At 45.3% G+C, this 20,640-nt stretch overlaps 1 protein-coding gene across 1 annotated transcript; it reads left to right on the top strand.

Moving 5' to 3' along the window:
* Window positions 1-14,741: 14,741 nt before the first annotated feature.
* LOC125545501 (AP2-like ethylene-responsive transcription factor BBM2) lies at window positions 14,742-19,616 on the top strand. Its single transcript, XM_048709457.1, has 9 exons — window positions 14,742-15,044; window positions 15,134-15,821; window positions 16,238-16,320; window positions 16,453-16,461; window positions 16,586-16,674; window positions 16,893-16,966; window positions 17,069-17,119; window positions 17,244-17,320; window positions 18,311-19,616. Exons 1-9 carry the CDS (start codon window positions 14,930-14,932, stop codon window positions 19,231-19,233), a joined length of 2,109 nt encoding a protein of 702 aa, XP_048565414.1. The 5' UTR covers window positions 14,742-14,929; the 3' UTR covers window positions 19,234-19,616.
* Window positions 19,617-20,640: the final 1,024 nt, after the last annotated feature.

Below are 20,640 nucleotides of genomic sequence, written 5' to 3' on the forward strand. Positions count from 1 at the left end.
TTTGTTGAGACCGGTGAATTGTGGGTTTATGATCCAGTCTATCTATGAATAATATTTGAATCTTCTCTGAATTCTTTTATGTGTGATTGGTTATCTTTGCAAGTCTCTTCGAATTATCAGTTTGGTTTGGCCTACTAGATTGGTTGTTCTTGCCATGGGAGAAGTGCTTAGCTTTGGGTTCGATCTTGCGGTGTCCTTTCCCAGTGACAGAAGGGGCAGCAAGGCACGTATTGTATCGTTGCCATCGAGGATAACAAGATGGTTTTTTTATCATATTGCATGAAACTATCCCTCTACATCATGTCAAGATCCGATGAATTGTGGGTTCATGATCAAGTTTATCTATGAACAATATTTGATTCTTCTCTGAAATCTTTTATGTATGATTGGTTATCTTTGCAAGTCTCTTCGAATTATCAGTTTGGTTTGGCCTACTAGATTGATCTTTCTTGCAATGGGAGAAGTGCTTAGCTTTGGGTTCAATCTTGCGGTGTCCTTTCCTAGTGACAGCAGGGGCAGCAAGGCACGTATTGTATTGTTGCCATCGAGGATAAAAATATGGGGTTTATATCATATTTCTTGAGTTTATCCCTCTACATCATGTCATCTTGCCTAATGCATTACTCTGTTCTTATGAACTTAATACTCTAGATGCATGCTGGATAGCGGTCAGTGAGTGGAGTGATAGTAGTAGATGCAGAATCGTTTCGGTCTACTTGTCTCAGACGTGATGCCTATATACATGATCATACCTAGATATTCTCATAACTATGCTCAATTCTGTTAATTGCTCAACAGTAATTTGTTCACCCACCGTAGAATACTTATGCTCTTGAGAGAAGCCACTAGTGAAACCTATGGCCCCCGGGTCTCTTAATCATCATATCAATCTCCATCACTTTATTATTGCTTTGCTTTTACTTTGCTTTTACTTTTTACTTTGCATATCTATACCAAAAATACCAAAAATATTATTTATCATCTCTATCAGATCTCACTTTCGTAAGTGACCGTGAAGGGATTGACAACCCCTAAGCGCGTTGGTTGCGTTGAGCTATTGTTTTTGTGGAGGTACAAGGGACTCGAGCATAGCCTCCTACTGGATTGATACCTTGGTTCTCAAAAACTGAGGGAAATACTTACGCTACTTTGCTGCATCATCCTCTCCTCTTCGAGGAAATCCAACGCAGTGCTCAAGAGGTAGCAGCCGGCAGCTGGGATTCTGGGCTGGAAAAGGAGCAAATATTAGAGACCTATTCTGCACAGCTCCAAAAGTCCTGAAACTTCATGAAAGACGTTTTCAGAATATATAAAAAATACTTAGTGGAAGAGATTCACCAGGGGGCACACCCTGCCCACAAGGGTGGGGGCGCGCCCTACCCCCTGGGCTCGCCCCCTACCTCATGGGCCCCCTGGTGGCCCTCCGGTGGCCATCTTCTGCTATATGAAGTCTTTCGATGGGAAAAAATAAGAAGCCTTCTTCTCGGACGAAACTCCGCCGCCACGAGGCGGAACCTTGGCGGATCCAATCTAGGGCTCCGGCAGAGCTGTTCTGCCGGGGAAACTTCCCTCCCAGAGGGGGAAATCATCGCCATCATCATCACCAATGCTCCTCTCATCGGGAGAGGCAATCTCCATCAACATCTTCATCAGCACCATCTCCTCTCAAAACCCAAGTTCATCTCTTGTATCCAATTCTTGTCTCCAAGTCCGGGATTGGTGCTAGTAGGTTGCTAGTAGTGTTAATTACTCCTTGTAGTTGATGCTAGTTGGTTTAATTGGTGGAAGATCATATGTTCAGATCCTATATGCATATTAATACCCCTCTGATTATGAACATGAATATCCTTTGTGAGTAGTTACGTTTGTTCCTGAGGACATGGGAGAAGTCTTGCTATTAGTAGTCATGTGAATTTGGTATTCGTTCGATATTTTGATGAGATGTATGTTGTCTCTCCTCTAGTGGTGTTATGTGAACGTCGACTACATGACACTTCACCATTATTTGGGCCTAGAGGAAGGCATTGGGAAGTAATAAGTAGATGATGGGTTGCTAGAGTGACAGAAGCTTAAACCCTAGTTTATGCGTTGCTTCGTAAGGGGCTGATTTGGATCCATATGTTTCATGCTATGGTTAGGTTTACCTTAATACTTTTGTTGTAGTTGTGGATGCTTGCAATAGAGGTTAATCATAAGTGGGATGCTTGTCCAAGTAAGGACAGTACCCAAGCACCGGTCCACCCACATACCAAATTATCAAAGTACCGAACGCGAATCATATGAACGTGATGAAAACTAGCTTGATGATATTCCCATGTGTCCTCGGGAGCGCTTTTCTCTATATAAGAATTTGTCCAGGCTTGTCCTTTGTTACAAAAAGGATTGGGCCACCTTGCTGCACCTTATTTACTTTTGTTACTTGTTGCTCGTTACAAATTATCCTATCACAAAACTATATGTTACCACTTGCTTTAGTACTTGCAGAGAATACCTTGCTGGAAACCGCTTATCATTTCCTTCTGCTCCTCGTTGGGTTCGACACTCTTACTTATCGAAAGGACTACAATAGATCCCCTATACTTGTGGGTCATCAGTGGGTTGCTCTCAAACGACAAAAGCCGTGCACTAACTCTGAGCAGCCACCAATTTATGGTGTAGGGGGTGGGCTATTTATAGCCACTAGGCAACGCAACCTGATTTGTCTGAAATGACCCTGGGTCACTAAGAAACTGACACGTGTCTAACGGTCAAATTTCAAACACACGCGACAACTTGACTTGGGCTACAAGTAAAGCTGACTTATCCAGCTATGGATAAGATTTGCTCTCATTGTCTTCGCTCGAAGACATAGGATTTGGTTGAGCATCACTTCAGTCACTCTGACTTTGTTCACTTAGACCCCACTTAACAGTACGGTGGTTCCTATGACTCAACGAAGAAGAAAAGGAAACTACGAAACAACTATGTCTTCGCAATCCATAGTCTTCATACAATGTCTTCTAGTGTCATAGTCTTCAATGTGAAACTCTTCACAGACCACCATTATCTTCAATGTCTTCACACATTTTTAGGGGTCATCTCTGGTAGGTAAACCAAATCAATGAGGGACTACTACCTGTGTTATCCTGCAATTCTCACAAACACATTAGTCCCTCAACCAGGTTTGTCGTCAATACTCCAAAACCAACTAGGGGTGGCACTAGATGCACTTACAGTCCTGGCAACTCGACGGGTCAATTGATTCGAGATTGTTTTGTAAGGCGGTACTGTGGCAGCGTAACCTAGCGTGCGGCAACAGGAGTCCCTGGGCGTGGGCATATGTGCGGCCGGTGCACAGCGGCAGGCTACAGGCAGCGGCCCATGGAAGGCCAGGTAGAAGGCGTGCTTTCAAGGCCATGTGGCTGATGCACGAGGCGAGCAAGTCCGCTCTAGCAGGGGTGTGCTGGCTCTCGAGAGGACAAGTCGGTGGGTTGCTGAGAGCTGTATGAGTAGGCCAGAGACAATTGGGTTTGGAGTCCAGGATACAACTGAGATCTTATTTGGGAAAAAAAGTTGACACGAAGACTAGTCAAGACTAGGATGCTATCATGAAAGAAATAGAGAAGCTCGTTCAACAGCTACGTACGTGTGGTCAATTAGGAACTTGGCTTGCTTTGTTAATCTTCTTTGGTGTTCACGCGGGAAGGCTATGAAGGATTGTGCTTTGGGTTTTCTTTGCTGGTACACTTCTGTGTATGGATGGCGTTGGTTACGCTGAAGGCTTGAGGAGTCTGGAGTGTGTCGTTGCAGTCGAATAAGTTTGGCTGGGTCGGACTAGACAGTCTGACGGATCGACGCGAGTCGGTGGATACTGAAGACGGTGGTGGGATCGGCGACGACGACATAGGAGCGTGGTGCTGACGGTGACCGACTTCTGGGCGTGGAAACACGTGCCACAGTCCCAGGGGCTTATGTGACTTCGACAAGACTATGACGCGGGGTTGATTCCAGGTGGTGTACACACGGAGATTGAAGTCGACGGGGCGCGGGGTGGGACGTACAACTACCAGGGAGTCATGTTGAAGGTGGAGCTGGAGTCTGACAGAAGACTTCACTTGGTGCTGATTGAGGGGCTACGACGTAAGTCGATGGAGTCGAAGCCTATTCACCAGGAAAAAAGCGAGGGACACATAGTTTGGACTGGAGCCCAGTGGTCTGATGGAAGCGTGAAACTCGTCATTGGTCGGTGATGGTCGGTGGTATTCTACAGTCAGGGTTGAGTGGTGTGGGTTCGCGACCCTTGAGACTCGACCGGGACGGAGGCTCGACGTGGTAATAGCGGCGAGGCGTGCGGTACGCACGAGGCAGGGAGACGAAGCAGGGCTTTGGTGGTCATACATGTAGTGAGACAACTGCGAATTTGACTCGGAATGACTACAAGCAATGGTGAAATTCCTTCAAGTTTTAGACAAGCGGTCAAGAAAGGAGCAGTGATGTTGAGTTCAGGTAACTCTTATGTGTGACACCCAATATGTGAGTTGTTCACTTTCATGCAGGTCAGTGATCAGTGTGTGTTGAAGATGGATTGATACTCTGGAAGTTGGGAGCGCAAACTAGAGTAATGTGGAACTTGATTTTGCTCGAGTGTTGACTGTGGTCAAGAAAAGAAGGGACTACAAGTTGCAGGTGGAGTCATATGGAGTCTTTGAAGTAGCAGCGGTGCTCATGGGATAAACTCAAGTCCAATGTACATGGAAGTTTGACGGATGGACAAATTCAAGGTGGTGGAGAATATTCGCCAAGGTGGAGTTTATTAGAGTTGTGTCGAATATAGTGTACAAGGTAGGTTATAGTTGGACTCTGAGTTGTATTGTGTTTAGATAGGATATGGAGTCGTGTACAAGTGGGACACTTGTATCCTAGGCCTCTCATATATAGCGGGGGTAGACACACGATGTAACCTATGCCAACATAATAGCACCGGAACGCAGAGGAAGCCGGCGACATGTGCCGGCGTCCAGGGCGACCGGGTACGGTATTGTAGCGGTGTCATGGGGAGGAGCGCCCATAGTCAAGCCCTGGGGATGTAGCCATATCGGTGAACCTCGTTAACAAATTTCGGCGTTGTGCTTGTGTGATTGCTTGGTCCTCGGATGATCAACGGTATGCCTCGGATTTATTCTAACAGCTCGCCAAAGACGAAGCCATTACCGTTGAAAGAATCAGCCGGATCGGTCTACCTCCCTCACCGTCGACAACCGAGAGGTCCTTGGCAAAAGGGAGCAAGCGGAGGACGATGTGAGAAGGTTCGTCTCTCTTGGCGAATGAGATCGCCTTTCTTTCTTTCTCGGGGTGAAATAAAATGGATTGGCTATGTGTAGCTAGTTAGCGAATAGATGGGCGATGACTAAAGGAACACACAAGTACTTTTTTTGCGGGGGGTAAACATAAGTTATTTATGCACATTCATGAGGTTGTTTCGGTTTTGCTGTAATTTTTAGAAACCGACTAAAAATAACTATGTATTTTAAGTTGTTGCTAAAGAATGTTGCAGCCAGACTGCAAGATGGATGCAGTGGAAACGGGATGGAAAAGCCTTAATTTGATGGCTATCTTTTTTTCAAAGGCCAAAGGCCATGTACATTAAGTAGCACACACACTTACAAAAACACCCTTGCATAAATTAAAATATACATCCAAATCTTTTTGGATGATGAAGTCTTCTTCCTCCTGCATCCTTTGATGGTGTGCAACAAAGTTCATTGCCACCCCTGGGCCTCCATCACAGCGTAGAAAACTTGTTTAAACCCAAAAGTTTGTAGAAATAGCGGCATAGAAGTCATTGATGTAGAACAGAAGACGTGGGCAACCGTTATCTGCATAGCAAATGGCTGCTCGCTCCAGGGAATAAAATGTAGGAGATGGCCCGTATAACGCCCCATGCCCGACTAGATGGAGTTTGTGAACGCAACTCTCGCATGCTCCCTTATGTGTCCAAAGTTGCCCAATCTTTGTGTGTCGAAATTGGAGTCGGAGAACCAAGTCACGCAACTGCACTATCCGCTTCGCCTGATAGCGCCACCAAGACAAACATGTCAAAGATTATTTTTTTACCAAACTAGAGAACCAAATCTGGAGACACACCACTCTCCACGCGCCTCCTAATGATGCCAAGAAGCACAATCGCAACGAGGATGAGACATGAAGGACATATTCCATGCCAACGGCGGTGCCACCGCCTTACCACCAACGACTGAGGACCAAAACCTAAACGAAAAATCTTACCCTACCACCACTAGTTTGAAACAGGGAGATCGCAGTTGTTGAGTATATTGATTATTAGGAAAGATGAGATAGACTAGGATTTGTTCTGGCTTGTCTTGTACTCCAAGTTGATCATTGTACTCCTATATATATGCCCATGAGGTTTAAACAATACATCAACTATTCCACAAATCCTCTCTCTCCCTTCTAACATGGTATTAGAGGCACGTCGCGGGTGTTTCGTCTTTGGCTCACGTCTTTTGGATTCTCGCTCGTCACGTCTACGGTCAGATCAACCGTCTACGCGCAGCTTGGTAGGATCTCACGAAGATTGTTTTCGAGTACAACGTGTTTCTTCACCGATCGAGCAACGGGTTGCCGCTGCGTCGCCCCGTTGGACCGCATCGCCGCCGCCCCGTGGTTCTTCGCGTGGCTGGACCGATCCGTGCTGTCGCGGCCGGTGGTCCCTGCTGCCGCCCTGAGGCCATTTCCGTGGTTGCACCAACTCGCGCGCTGCCGCTGCGTCGCCCCTTCGGGCCGTAGTGCCGCGGCCCGCGGTCAACCGCCGCATCGAGGCCGTCCGCTCCAGGCCGACCCTCGCGCTGCCGCTGCATTGCCCCATCGGGCTGTAGCGAGCATGGCACGCGATCCCTGCAACCGCCCTGAGGTCTTCCCCGCCGTCGCCCTGACCTGCCCACCGCCGCTGTGTCGCCCCTTCGGGCCGTAGCGGTGCGGCCCGCGGTCCACCGTTATCCCCGCGCGTCGACTTCAAGTGTTATGCGCCATGCCGCCTCCCTTGGAGCGGGAACACCACTGTCCGTGCCGGTCTTCATCACGCTGTTGGGTTCTTTCTCGCCTACTTCAAGCATCGCCGCCGCACTCCCTTCCTAGCCGCCGATGTCACTCTTCTTCCGCGGCTCCACATCAACTTCCTCGACACCAGCTACCCCGACTCGACATCGACCACGGCGTTCTTCGCACGACAACCTCAACCACAGCTACACCACGTACGCCCTCGGCTACTTCGACAAACGACACATAGGGCTACCGCCTTGCTTGAGAAACCTCGTCGGTTTTCACTCCCACTCCAGTCACAACTTTCACGATGCGTCGACCGTTACGACTGTGGGGAGGGGGGCGGTGTCCATCGGCTTGCCTTCGGATTCTTCTCCAGTCTCACTATCTGCGTCGCTACCGTTGTGACTACGAGGGGATGTTGAGTATATTGATTATTAGGAAAGACGAGATAGACTAGGATTTGTTCTGGCTTGTCTTGTACTCCAAGTTGATCATTGTACTTCTATATATATGGCCACGAGGCTCAAACAATACATCAACTATTCCACCAATCCTCTCTCTCCCTTCTAACAACGGCCACCTCCCGTTGCTGAAGAGATGGTCAGAGGGAGAGGGGGATGTGATCTCACCAGAGGAAGGTAGTTTTGTGTCACTGTCATAGCTCCCAAGGTGTCATGAGAGTGAGTGAGAGAGAGAGAGAGGAGGCGGGAGGGAGAAAACACATGTTTTTTTATTTCCGTTGATGCTACAACACTTAAGCTGATGGATATCAATACTTGACTTGGAGAAAACTTTGGTTTGCTTTATTTCTTAGAAGAATGCACCATTTGGAATGCAGAAACTTAAGCGGGAATAGCAAAAATGCAGGAATTGGGATGCAACATATTTTAGATTCCTATATTAACCAAATGCATAAAGGAAAACTTCAAGAGCACCGGTCACACGGGAAAAACATATGGATCGCGAGCGAGAAAGGAGAAATATAGATGTGTTAGCTCATGTTTGGTTTCCGCTAGGAAATGCTATTCCATAGGGGTTTTAAATGAATCTAAGGGCTTGTTTGGTTCACGGGAATATAGGAAATGAAAAGTGCAGGAAAAATTGCTTTGATCACACAGTCAAAAGAAACACACGCACACACACACACACACACACACAATCCGCTTGGACCTCCTTTTTATTGAAAAGGAGGTTGAAACCCTCAGCCTCTGCATTATTGTGATGCACACAATCATATTTTATTATAGTTGATGTAAGGTAACGAGGTCAAAACATCAAGGAGTACTAACATAGGCAACCAAAAGTGCAAGTTCATGTAGTTTATTTTTTCAAATCATCTGCTTTGCACCTACATTCCCATGATATTAATGTGTTTTTACTATTCCATGTTTTCAGAATCCAGAGAACCTAACAATCCCTGAGATAACCGATTATTTGCTTGAAATGTGATACCAAACCAATTTTCCTTATAGAAGTCCGCTCTTCTAGATTCCTACATTTTTTCTTTGTTTCGTGGACTAGGAAGGACACACCTCTGGTGTATCGTGGCAACAATTTTGTACTTCAATCTTTTGTTATGTCGTTCCTTTTTCCACACACACACACACACACACACACACACACACAAGAGCTAAAATTGTATACACAAGCCAAGTATACATTTCTTGGAAAAGAAAAGCACTTCAATCCAGAAGCATGCTTGCATACCCATGCATGCGTGGCTGGCTGGCCGACTGACTGTCTGTCAGAAAAGAAGGGAAGGAGACGCATACAGTACACCATGATCAGAAAAAAGTGAACACGGGCGATCAGAAAACGCGGCGATAGACCTTTGCCTAGCCTGTCGCAGGGCTAGCACCACTAGCCAGTAGCATAGGTCTTGGATGCACTCTGAGCAGACAGCAGCTGCGGGCGATAAGAATGTTAGCCAATCTACGTAGCCTTCAAAATCAAACGGGTCGCTGCTCAGCTCAGCCTAGCTACTGGCTACCCTACTCTAGCTAGTCTCCCACGAAAGCTGCCCGAATCAATGCAAGTGTTTTCAGTGGGATTGCCTCCCCTGACCCTACCCTCTCCTCCCTCCCTCTTCCCCAGCTAAAGGTTAAGGGCATCTCCAACAATTTGTATGTTAGCTTGTTGGTAAAATATGACATGTCATCAACCAACAATTTAACATACAACAACTTCAATGGATTGTATCTAGTTTGCCCAATAGAATGTGAGATAATAAATAAGGTGCTCTCTCATTCTACATTGAAGCTTGTGTAAGGAGTGTTGGTTCATGTACATACAACCTTCCTCTCTTCCCTCATTTATTGTATGACACATCATAAAAAATCCTATGTACTCCTTCCGTTTCAGTTTACAAGTCCTGCGCGTATATCTAGGTTGCCAATTTTATCACCCTAATATAAACCATATAACACAAAAATTATAGCGTTTGAAAATAGACCATCTGAAGTTTATAGTGATATATTTTTTATAATATATGACTTGTATTAGGTTGGTCAAATTGACGACCTAGGGACACGCGCACGCCCTGTAAACTGAGAGAGAGGTAGTAACAAAGTTTACCAACAATTATCTTACAACCATTGGAGATGCTCTAACTGCATGCAAAGCGTAGTAGTCGTACCACTAATTATGGAGTATTAATTAGTCTACACAAGGTTATCTTTACAGTGTTTACGAGGCGGCACGGGCGCTCGCTCTCCGTTGATTTCTCCCAGGCCAGTGCATGCTGCTCACTAGGGTTTCAATGACCCATGCATGCATGCTCGGTGCACCCCCTACCAGGAGTATTATTCTACTTTTACCAGCGTCGTGCAGCCCTGGCATCTCTGGTTTGCATCTCAGACTACCTAAACCAAGTTGTTCAAAAACAATGGGGATCCATACTTGGAGTCTTGGAGTGGCAGAAACACCAAACATATGCATCCATTCCTGGACCCAACACAAGTTTGCATGTCAATGTGAGAGAAAATGTATACAATTCATCATTTTTATGATAACTTTTATATAGTTTTAACGGGGGTATAATTATTACAAATACTAGTACTTAATCCCTAAAAAAACAAATACTAGTACTTCCCAAAGGAAGCCACGTCTTTGCACGGATGCATCTCTTGATCGCCGAGCGTATTTGCCACTGAGTACTTCCTCTACTTCACGTTTTTTTTAACATTTGGGGTCCTAAGTCAGATTTCAAATTTTAGCCACCAATATTGCTCCACATGTTTGTATGAAACTTGAAAATAATATGTACAGATATCTCTCAGGGAGTAGTTTTAGAATATTATGATTTTGTTGGTGATTGTACATAGTTGCAACATAAACTAGCACTCAAAATTACATTTTAAACAAGACGTCTAAAATATCATTGTGCGTATACATGGATTGATAAACCTTTACCTTTATGATATTTATATCATTGAGATTAAATGGATGAATTTTGTTCCTTCAGAAAGGGAATGCTACTCCGCACTAGAAGAATATAGCTAGATGCCTAAATTTTATAAAACTTAACACATGTTATTTAACATTTTCACAACTTTTAAATAAAAAGGATCCGGATCTAAAATACACAGGCCATCTTATTCAAAACCAAATATTCGTGTTTCTCCTTTAAAAAATCAATTAGTAGTACGCGCACTAGTGTAAATGTACAAAATATCATTTTGACTAACAAAAAGAACTAGGGCATAACCTTGGGTCGTGTTATAACTCAGAACTAGTTTCGATGATGTATTTTCCCGTACAATAGAGAGTAGTTTCTCACGACTAGTTGGAGCTTAACTATCTTGTCCATCGATCGTGCATCCAAGGGCTTATGAAGTTTGTTTGCACTTACACCCTGCAGGTTCATGAAATTCTTGTGGTGTTTTAAATGGGAAGAATACGCGTGTGAAATCTTTCTTTGGTCATTTATGATATGTTTGGGAAGAAGATGTACAAAATGTCTATTTGATTATTATTGGAGGAAGAATTATGTATGGAATTATTGTTTCCTTGTTAATCAGCCACCCAAAGCCGTATCTAGTTTGTAAAATTTTCATATGCATAGAAGTTTGAGGGCTATTGACGAATGTGAGGCGCTTCAATTGGGGGGGGGGGGGGGGACGGGGGGGGGGGGGGGGGGGGGGGGGGGGGGGGGATATGCATTGGAGGGATGGTTGTAAAATATTGGCAAATCCTTGATGAAGTCAATGGCCAGAGAGTTCTTCTACGTACAACTAGTTGCGGGCTTGAGTTTACAGATATGTCGATAAAGTCACACAACTGTAAGAGCTTACGCTCCGTGTAGTGGATTTCGGATGTGTGCCATGGCAAATACACCAACAAACCACTACAATGACATGTTGAGAACACCCCCACCTTCTGACGATATATATGCTTAAGGACCACATGTATGGAGAAGGGAGAAGTCCCGAAATGAAGAAGCTACATGTTTTGACAAATGATCGATGTACGTAGACACTACAGTGTTAAAACTGGATGACATGATTCGCAAAATGGGAGCAAATTTTGTGTAAGTTGCCTGAAATAACCAGATGCACATGTGTAAGTTCTTAAACATTCCCAAAAAAAGACGGGATACATATTGGTGGATATAGTATGAACATACAAATTTGATCAAAATATATATGATTGTGTTATGTAAGAAAAAAAAAGGGAAGGAAGAGTGTCATAAGTACTCAATTTGTTCTACGAACATACACATTATTGGACGAAACTTTGCAGGTTCAAAGTTCATTGTGCACCCACGGATTATTTTAGGATTAGACAGGCAAAATTATATTTTTCTGCACATGATCTGAGTGCCATATATGGTTCATCATAGTAAGTGGACTCTCTGCTTGGCCCCTATATGGTTATGTACATCAATATATTGAGTAAGAACAACAAAAAATCTCCAGGAATTCATGCATAATTTCACAAGGCAAAGTTGTTTCTCCTAGATATAGCTTGCACATAAGACCAAATAACATATAGTGTGGCAACTTGTCACGACATGTCCAAAGCGTAGGCACGTAGAGTTAGTCGTTAAGGCTTTCATCGCTCCATGACATACACTAGTGTCGACACTAAACACATAGCAATGGGTTGTCTCTTAAGCTGTTTTTGCATGAGGAGTGAGACACTAGCACACAAAGACATTGATGTTGATCATTCTAGGGTTTTGGAATTTTGGCTTTGATGCGTCAGATTTGTTCCTTCTCCTCCACATCAGGTATGATCATATGTGACAGAGGAAGAACCAATTTATGTCCTGTCTCACGTTCATATACATACCCTATATATTGTCATGGTGACTGGCACTAAGAGAAAAAAGATCACGTACAATAAGAAGATTGTCACCAGATCATACTATATGTGTATGTTAGGCGCACAAGAGATGGATCGATCAACCGATGAAGCAAGCAATTAGCATAGTGGCGATCATGTGGGGGTGGTATCCCTCTGGTACCGTGGGAGACTAACCCGATCATCTAAGAGGCACACGTGTGCGTGTCCAGACTTGAGTAGAAGAAGGGCATGCATGCACATGCCAATGGCCTCGCACATGCACTTTATCGTTCCAAGAGAAGATTGGGCGGTCGAGGTCGACGACGGTGGACTGTGATCAGTGTGTGCACGTGAGAAGCCCAACTTGATCGCTCACACTTAAACAACACCCTCCATTTTCCTCCTACATATCATATCATATCATTAGGCGTACGTACGTGTCTAATTAGTCCACAATGCACTTAGTAGATATATACGTACGCTTATGAATATACATGTGTAGCGTACGTATGCTTCATTTCTGAGAGAATCTCGAGGAGTACTGCTGATCGAGTAGTACTGTACCAGTAATTAACTAACCACGCGGTTAATCAGTAAAAGATGATGAGGCTCCAGTCTGAACGCTGAACAGAATAGGCAATTAAAGAGACACGCGCGTACACACACCTCTCGCACGCTTGCTTGCGGTTTGAATACGATCCAGCTTTGACGGTCAAAGTTTTAGGCGGGGGCAAGCGGTGCAATTACCAAGGTGAAAACACACACACCCGGCCTATCTTAACCTCCGCTTCTCCTTCTCCCCATAAAGAGAGAGAAGAAGAAGAAAGCAACACAGGCATTGTTAATCCCACCCTCTCTCTCTATCTCTTGTACTGGCGCTTGCTTCTCTCTCTAGTCTTGTTAGGGAGAGAGAGAGGTTAGCTGGGTGGGTCTTGTTAGTACTGGTAACAAGTTGTCATGGGGGATCCTATGCGAGGTTTAGGGTTCCGCTCGCGCGTTTCTCTATGCGTTTCTGGAGAGGATCGACGCCAAGGTTTTTCTATGGCCGGAAGACGAGGGTCCGTGTCCTCTTCTAGGGTGCAGGTAGCACATTATCTCCTCTCCTCTTCCTCCCCACTCCCCGCTCACCCATCACTCTACCGGTATGAGACAAGTGATGATTTTCTTTCCTTTCCCCATTTCCAGCCTCTCTTTGTTCTGCTATACTAGCTATATGTAGCTAGCTTATGCTTTCCATTGAGGCGAAATATGTTTTGAAATTTTATATCCCTACTATCAAATAATAAGTATTTAGTAAACTATATAAGTTGTTATGTGCGAATTACAGAGCTTAATCTCATCATGTGTATTGTCACTTGCGAATCAGTATTATTTTCATGAGATTTTTATCGGCGATTTGTAGGGCGCCTGCCATGCACTGTGCATGCCACACCCTTTGTGTCATTGTGTGTGTTGGTGTGTGTCAGGAGGAGGGAGGCAGAGCCTAGGGCTTTGAAAGAAATTAAACCTTGTCAGGGATTCGGCTTCTGCAGCGGCGAGTGGTTTTAGGGTTTGAGAGACGAAGCCGGCCAAGACTTAATTGTTCATACGTGGATTCATCACTGTTGAACAGTGTTTTGGCGCATAGTTAGCAATTCATTAACAATGTTACCAGTACTAGTTATATACACACGCACATATGCATATGTCAACTGCCCAACTGCGTGCATATATGTCCAGGGCACCCAACCGTGCGCCTGCATGTGCACCTCCGCAATTGAAAAAGAGAGGAGATACTATGTACGCAAAGAACATCTGCTCGCGATCGAATTGAGATCCTAGACAAATAGAATGAAGCTAGATCTTGCGACATTTCTTAATTTTTTCAAGGGGGTGATCAGTTTTCTAATCACCTGTGAATACCAGCTTTCCAGTCAAAAAAGGGCATGACAACTCATACTGTTATCGAGTAAAGGGCGCCGCTTTAGTAGTACATGTACATGCAGGCAACAGGGTGCACTCATGTAGGCATATATCTTGACATGTTTTGGGGGGAAATGAGACAAAATATGGTGGACTCGATCTCCCACCAGAAAGCACAAGCAAAAAGATGTCCCTGCTCAGTTAAACCATGCCACTGTTTTTTGTATTGCACAAAGATACTAAAACATAGTACCCTTTTTTATGTGTGGAAAAAGCTTCCTACTACGCAGAGTACATTTCACTAATTAATCAAGGAGTAGCCTCTCTGTAGAATTAATATCATACATGCATTCCCCGCAAAAAAAAAAAATATCATACGTGCATAACCATCCACAGTAGTCTCACACTCTGACATAGGAGTGTTAATGGCGTTAAGGATCAGTACTATAATCATTTGTATAAATATCTGCCCCAGTACTAGTACTTACTACTTGTACTACTAGTAGCACAGTTGCTCAAGTCTCCAAACTCCAAAGCTCTCTTGGGTCTTGGCCTCTCCAGCTTCTCCTAACCTTGGGCTCCCAGCAACAATGGCTTCTTGATCTGCTGCTCTCCCTTTCCCGGCCTATCCAACAGCAAGCTTAAGTAGAGACCAGTTAATCACTTCCACGTACTGTGTTGCTTTTAGGTAGCTTCCACCATGGCCACCGTGAACAACTGGTTGGGCTTCTCCCTCTCCCCGCAGGAGCTCCCTCCCTCCGCCGCCGCCTCAGGTGACGTCTCTGGCGCCGACGTCTGCTACAACATCCCGCAAGGTAGATACATACACATCGTAGTATTCTTCTGATTGGTTTAAGTGCATCAAGCAGTTGTATGACAATCTTGTGATTGGTTTGTTTCGCAGATTGGAACATGAGGGGATCAGAGCTATCTGCCCTGGTGGCGGAGCCTAAGCTGGAGGACTTCCTCGGCGGCATATCCTACTCCGACCACCACCACCACCACAAGCAGGCCGGCGGCAACAACATGGTCGTCCCTGCAGGTAGCGGCAGCGGCGGCGCCGCATGCTACACGACCTCGGGCGGCAGTAGCGTGGGCTACCTGTACCACCCCAGCTCGGCCTCCCTCCAGTTTGCCGACTCCGTCATGGTGGCTTCCTCCGGCGGTGGCGTCCACCACGACGGCGCTGGCATCATGGCGAACACCACAGCCAACGGTGACCTTAATAATGGCAGCGGCGGGGGTGGCATCGGGCTGTCCATGATCAAGAGCTGGCTGCGGAGCCAGCCATCCCCGGCACAACCACCGGAGCAGCAGAGGGCGGATGCGGCGGCACAGGGTCTCTCGCTGTCCATGAACATGGCGGCGTGCATGCCGCCGCTCGTTGGCGGGGAGCGTGGTGTGCCGGAGTTGCCGATTGTCCGGAAGGATGACACGGCCGGTGGCAGCAGCGCTGGTTCTGGCGCCGTGGTGTCGGCCGGTGGTGCGGATAGCACTGGCGGAAGCAGTGGCGTGGTGGTGGAGACGCCGGCGTCCAGGAAGACGGCTGACACGTTTGGGCAGCGGACCTCGATTTACCGTGGTGTGACCAGGTATGTAGTATACGTACTATAGTGCAGTGCAACCATACATGAAAGTATTTGAACATAATATATATGAAAAGTGGAAGATTTGATTGTTTTTTGTGTCATTATACTGAGCATCCAGGTAATGTATACAGTTTCGGCCATTTTTGTTTTCTAGCTAATAATCAACTCAAACACTGATATTGCTAAGCATGGATCTAGCTAATGTGGTCTCTTTCCTTTTTTTGTTTTTGCGATATATGATGCTAGTATCGTTTTCATATTTTTCTCTTCTTGACTTCTTTGCATCAAATGAGTGCCATTTGCTTTTGAGGATAAATTAATAATGTAGATGCATGGGAAATGTGGAATGCCGTTATGTGGGCATGATTATGGTAGGCTTACAAAGTGTGATTTTTTGTTTTTATTATTGGCTTTAATAGGCATAGATGGACTGGGAGATATGAGGCTCACTTATGGGACAACAGTTGCAGAAGAGAAGGGCAAACACGCAAGGGTCGTCAAGGTACTGATGTGCCATCTTTTTTACATATATGCTTACATATATATGATGAACCCCCTCCAATGTTGCTAATTAAAATTACTCTTTGATTGTTTATCCAACTTTGTTTGAACTCGGCCTTTCGACTCCATACAGTCTATCTAGGTAAGCAAGATCCATATTGAAGTAATTACATTTGTTTTTATCATATTTTGTAGATGCATTCATTGCTATCAGTTCTTTAAGCTACTTTTTTTCTATGCCTTCTAATCTTTAAATGCATACACAGGTGGCTATGACAAAGAGGAGAAAGCTGCAAGAGCTTATGATTTGGCTGCTCTCAAATATTGGGGTGCGACGACGACGACAAATTTCCCAGTAAGCATCACACTCATCTTTTTGTCATTGTTTTGGAAGAAGCCATATTGTCATTTATCACCATTTGATCATTTAACCGTCAAAAAAACCATTTGATCATTCGTTGATCAATGTAATGGTGAACCACATAGCTGCATATATATCTCTAATTATTCTATTTTGGGAAGCCTAGCTTACTGAAGTTAAAGACATGCATCTGTTTCTCTTTTTTTTTCTAGGTAAACAACTACGAAAAAGAGCTAGAGGAGATGAAGCACATGACAAGGCAGGAGTTTGTGGCGTCTTTGCGAAGGTTGGTCTCTTATCTTTTATATATGGTGAATGTAGGTACATCGCTAGCAAATCAATCTTCAAATCAACTAATGCTAATGTTGTTTAATGTGTATATGTGCAGGAAGAGCAGTGGTTTCTCCAGAGGCGCATCCATTTATCGTGGAGTAACTAGGTATGTGTTTCCTTTTCTTGGTTGTTTGCATCGTATCGTGTAGAGGTCGAGAGGACAATACTTACATTAGCTACATAAAAATTTGATTATTGCTGCTGATCCATTTGAATTTTGTATAATAAAGGCACCACCAACATGGGAGATGGCAAGCGAGGATAGGGAGAGTTGCAGGGAACAAGGATCTCTACTTAGGCACCTTCAGTAAGTATATATACTCAACATCTGTCCACGTCCAGTACAAAATATATACATTTCGTTAAACTGAAATTACCACCTCAACATCAGAGACATGAGAGCATATGCCTTTGCATTGTGTTTGTCAAAAAAAAAACAGCTAGATACATTTTGTGCTGACATTTGTTATAAACCTCTAGTGCAAACTAGTTATGATCTTTATACAGATGGTACTCGTTGATTTTCTGAATTCTGATTCCAAAATATATATACTTTTTTTGAGGAAAAAAAGATACATTTGGTTACACTCAAATTACCACCTTGACTATCAGAGCCATTAGAGTGTATGCGTTTGTACCGTGTTTCTTAAAAAAACAGCTAGATTCATTTTCTGCTCGCATTTATTGATAATCCTCCTCCAGTGCAGACTAGTTATGATCTCTATACATATGGTACTCGTTGATTTTCCAAAATTTAAAAGATAAACATTTGGTTGCCATGAAATTACAACCTCGGCTTTCAGAGACATTAGAGCGTATGCGTTTGTACTGTGTGTTTCTCAAAAAAACAAATACAGTTAGATGCATTTTATGCTGACATTTATATCCTCCAGTGCAAACTAGTTATGAGCTCTATACGGACGGTACTCGTTCATTTTCCAAATTCCAACTGATGTGTCCATAAAATGCCAATGAATGGATCGACAAAATGGTAGATTTCCCGTTGAAAATGGACTTGCAAGTCATGTCAAGTTGCATCGAGCATATTACTATTATACTTTGTGCATGAGTGCATGCTTTATTAAGCGTAACTTCCATGTTTAGTGCTGCCGCTGTCTCCCCCTGCCGGTGCATTTAGTCAAAATATTCGAGCTGCGTCTGCATGCATGCATGCATTTGCAGTAAACTAATGATCAACTAAAATAATTAAGCTAGCCTGTCACACCTTGCATGCATGCATGGCGTCGAGTGGTAGATTGCGTTGGCACCTAACTATGGTCGTCCATGTGTAATGTAGGCACGCAGGAGGAGGCTGCAGAGGCGTACGACATCGCGGCGATCAAGTTCCGGGGGCTCAATGCTGTCACAAACTTCGACATGACGCGCTATGATGTCAAGAGTATCCTCGACAGCACCGCGCTCCCCATCGGTAGCGCTGCCAAGCGCCTCAAGGACGCCGAGGCGGCTACGGCGTCGTCCCTCGCGCTGCAGCAGCAGCAGCACGCAGGCGTGGTGAGCGGCTATGACATGGGCGCCCTGGCCGCCTACGGTGCCGCATACCACCACCATCACCCCTCTGTCGCCGGCGCTGTTGCGTGGCCGACCATCGCGTTCCAGGCGCCGCCTCATCAGGTTTCCGGCGGCGGTGGTGGACACATGTACCACCCCTACGCCCATGCGCAGCCGCTGCGCGGGTGGTGCAAGCAGGAGCCGGACCACGCGGTGATCGCGGCTGCGCACAGCCTGCAGGAGCTCCACCACCTCAACCTCGGCGCCGGTGGCGGCGCACATGACTTCTTCTCGCAGCATGCCCAGGCGATGCAGCAGCAGCACGGTGGCCTCGGCAGCATCGACAACGCGGCCGGCGCCTCGCTCGAGCACAGCACCGGCTCCAACTCCGTCCTGTACAACAACGGCGTCGTCGAGAGCTACATGCTTCCCATGAGCACCACCACCACCGCGACGGCGAGCCACGCCCGCGAGCAGGTGGCAGCGCATGCCGACGCACGCGCGGTGGCGGCACAGGCATACAGCGGCGGCAACATGAGCAGGGATCACGACGACGGGAAGATCGCCTACGAGAACTACCTCGTGAGCACCGCAGAAGCCTACGGCGGGGGGAGGATGGCTGCCTGGGCACAGGCCTCAGCTCCACCGGCGACAAGCAGCAGCGACATGACCGGCGCGCAGCTCTTCAGCGTCTGGAACGACTCTAATTAGGTCAGCTAGAGAGAGAAACACTAACATCACATAGCACTTAGGGTTCATGCATGATATGGCCATTAAGGTGTTACTGTCGTGTTCAATTATTGTTACTCGGTAGCTAGTTGGGACGGTGTTCTTCTGGAGGAAGGTAATGGCCTGTGAGAGGGCTATGCATTGCAGTGCATTGTTCTTGGATCTGCTGAGCTGTTATCATTTTGGGGTTAAGTTCAGAAGAACATATATGGGGGCATATTGACTAGGGAATTAGATGGTTTAGAAATCAATGGAGGTAAAACTAGCCTGCTTGTAAATTTTGAATTGCTAGGGTGGATGGCACTGCATGATGGCGATCAATGAGCAAACGAGTTTTTTTTAACAAAATTCTCTAACTTTATTTCTGTTTCCTTTAGTGTTTTATTTGGTTCCAACAATGTGGTGAGAAAAGTATTATTTGGCCAGAAGAATTTTAGTAGCGAACCGAACATGTCATGGACACAATCCATGGGGCTGGGCTGGGCTGGATTGGGCTGAGTCGTTTAATACTGAAGTCCAGTAAGCCCGGAAATGCAAATAGCTCTCGGTCTCTGAACTGGATGCCACCAAATGGCAAATGCCATCCATTTGAGGCAAACAAGAACATACATATATCCAGCTCAAAAAAAGAACATACAAATATCAATCCATTCTTATTCTCTTACTAATCAAATATAAGTCTCCAACTCTAAAACATCAGTCTCGCAGATGATTGCAAGAGAACAAACTAGAAGGAAAAACAAGATCAAAGCATGTTAGTTAAACCTGCTCAATTCATTCATGGAGCAGAGGAGACAAGACATGGATGCAAAAGCTTTCCTTTGACCAAGGGCGCACATACACCTTTTGCTTTCTTTGCCCTGGGTTTGGTTTGGTGAGCTGCTACATTGTGGTCAGCGGCCTAGTATATTTGAGCAGTTGAAGCTACACATGCCACTCACTCTCCTCGGCTCACCTGACAAAGATAATGTGGCAGTTCATTTAACCTTTTTCTCCGACTTCTTGTCAGATTCTACCACCAGCTGCCAAAAAAAATGGTGAATCCATTTTTCCTGTACTATTTTATTATTTTTAAACAAGGGTGAATCTGCAGCTAAGAATAAATATTGACAGACGGAGTCTAAAAAATGGTTGAGGTAGCCATCAACGGACTGGAAATGTTACCTTGCATCAGCATCAGGTCACCCCTATGAGGAACAACCAAAGATGCCGCACTGTAGATGTTTACCAGAATGGATTCGGTTTAACTGCACCACTGTGAACGCTCCATGGAGTGGAAACTTAGGTGCCCGGCGCAATTGACATCAAACCAAACCTTGTTACCGCCGCGGTCTTGACATCGAAGTCGATGATGACGGCCAGGCCTATTTTCATTTGATACCGTAGCCT

The sequence above is a fragment of the Triticum urartu genome, chromosome 3, assembly GCF_003073215.2.
Source record: "Triticum urartu cultivar G1812 chromosome 3, Tu2.1, whole genome shotgun sequence".
Classification (NCBI taxonomy): Eukaryota; Viridiplantae; Streptophyta; class Magnoliopsida; order Poales; family Poaceae; genus Triticum; species Triticum urartu.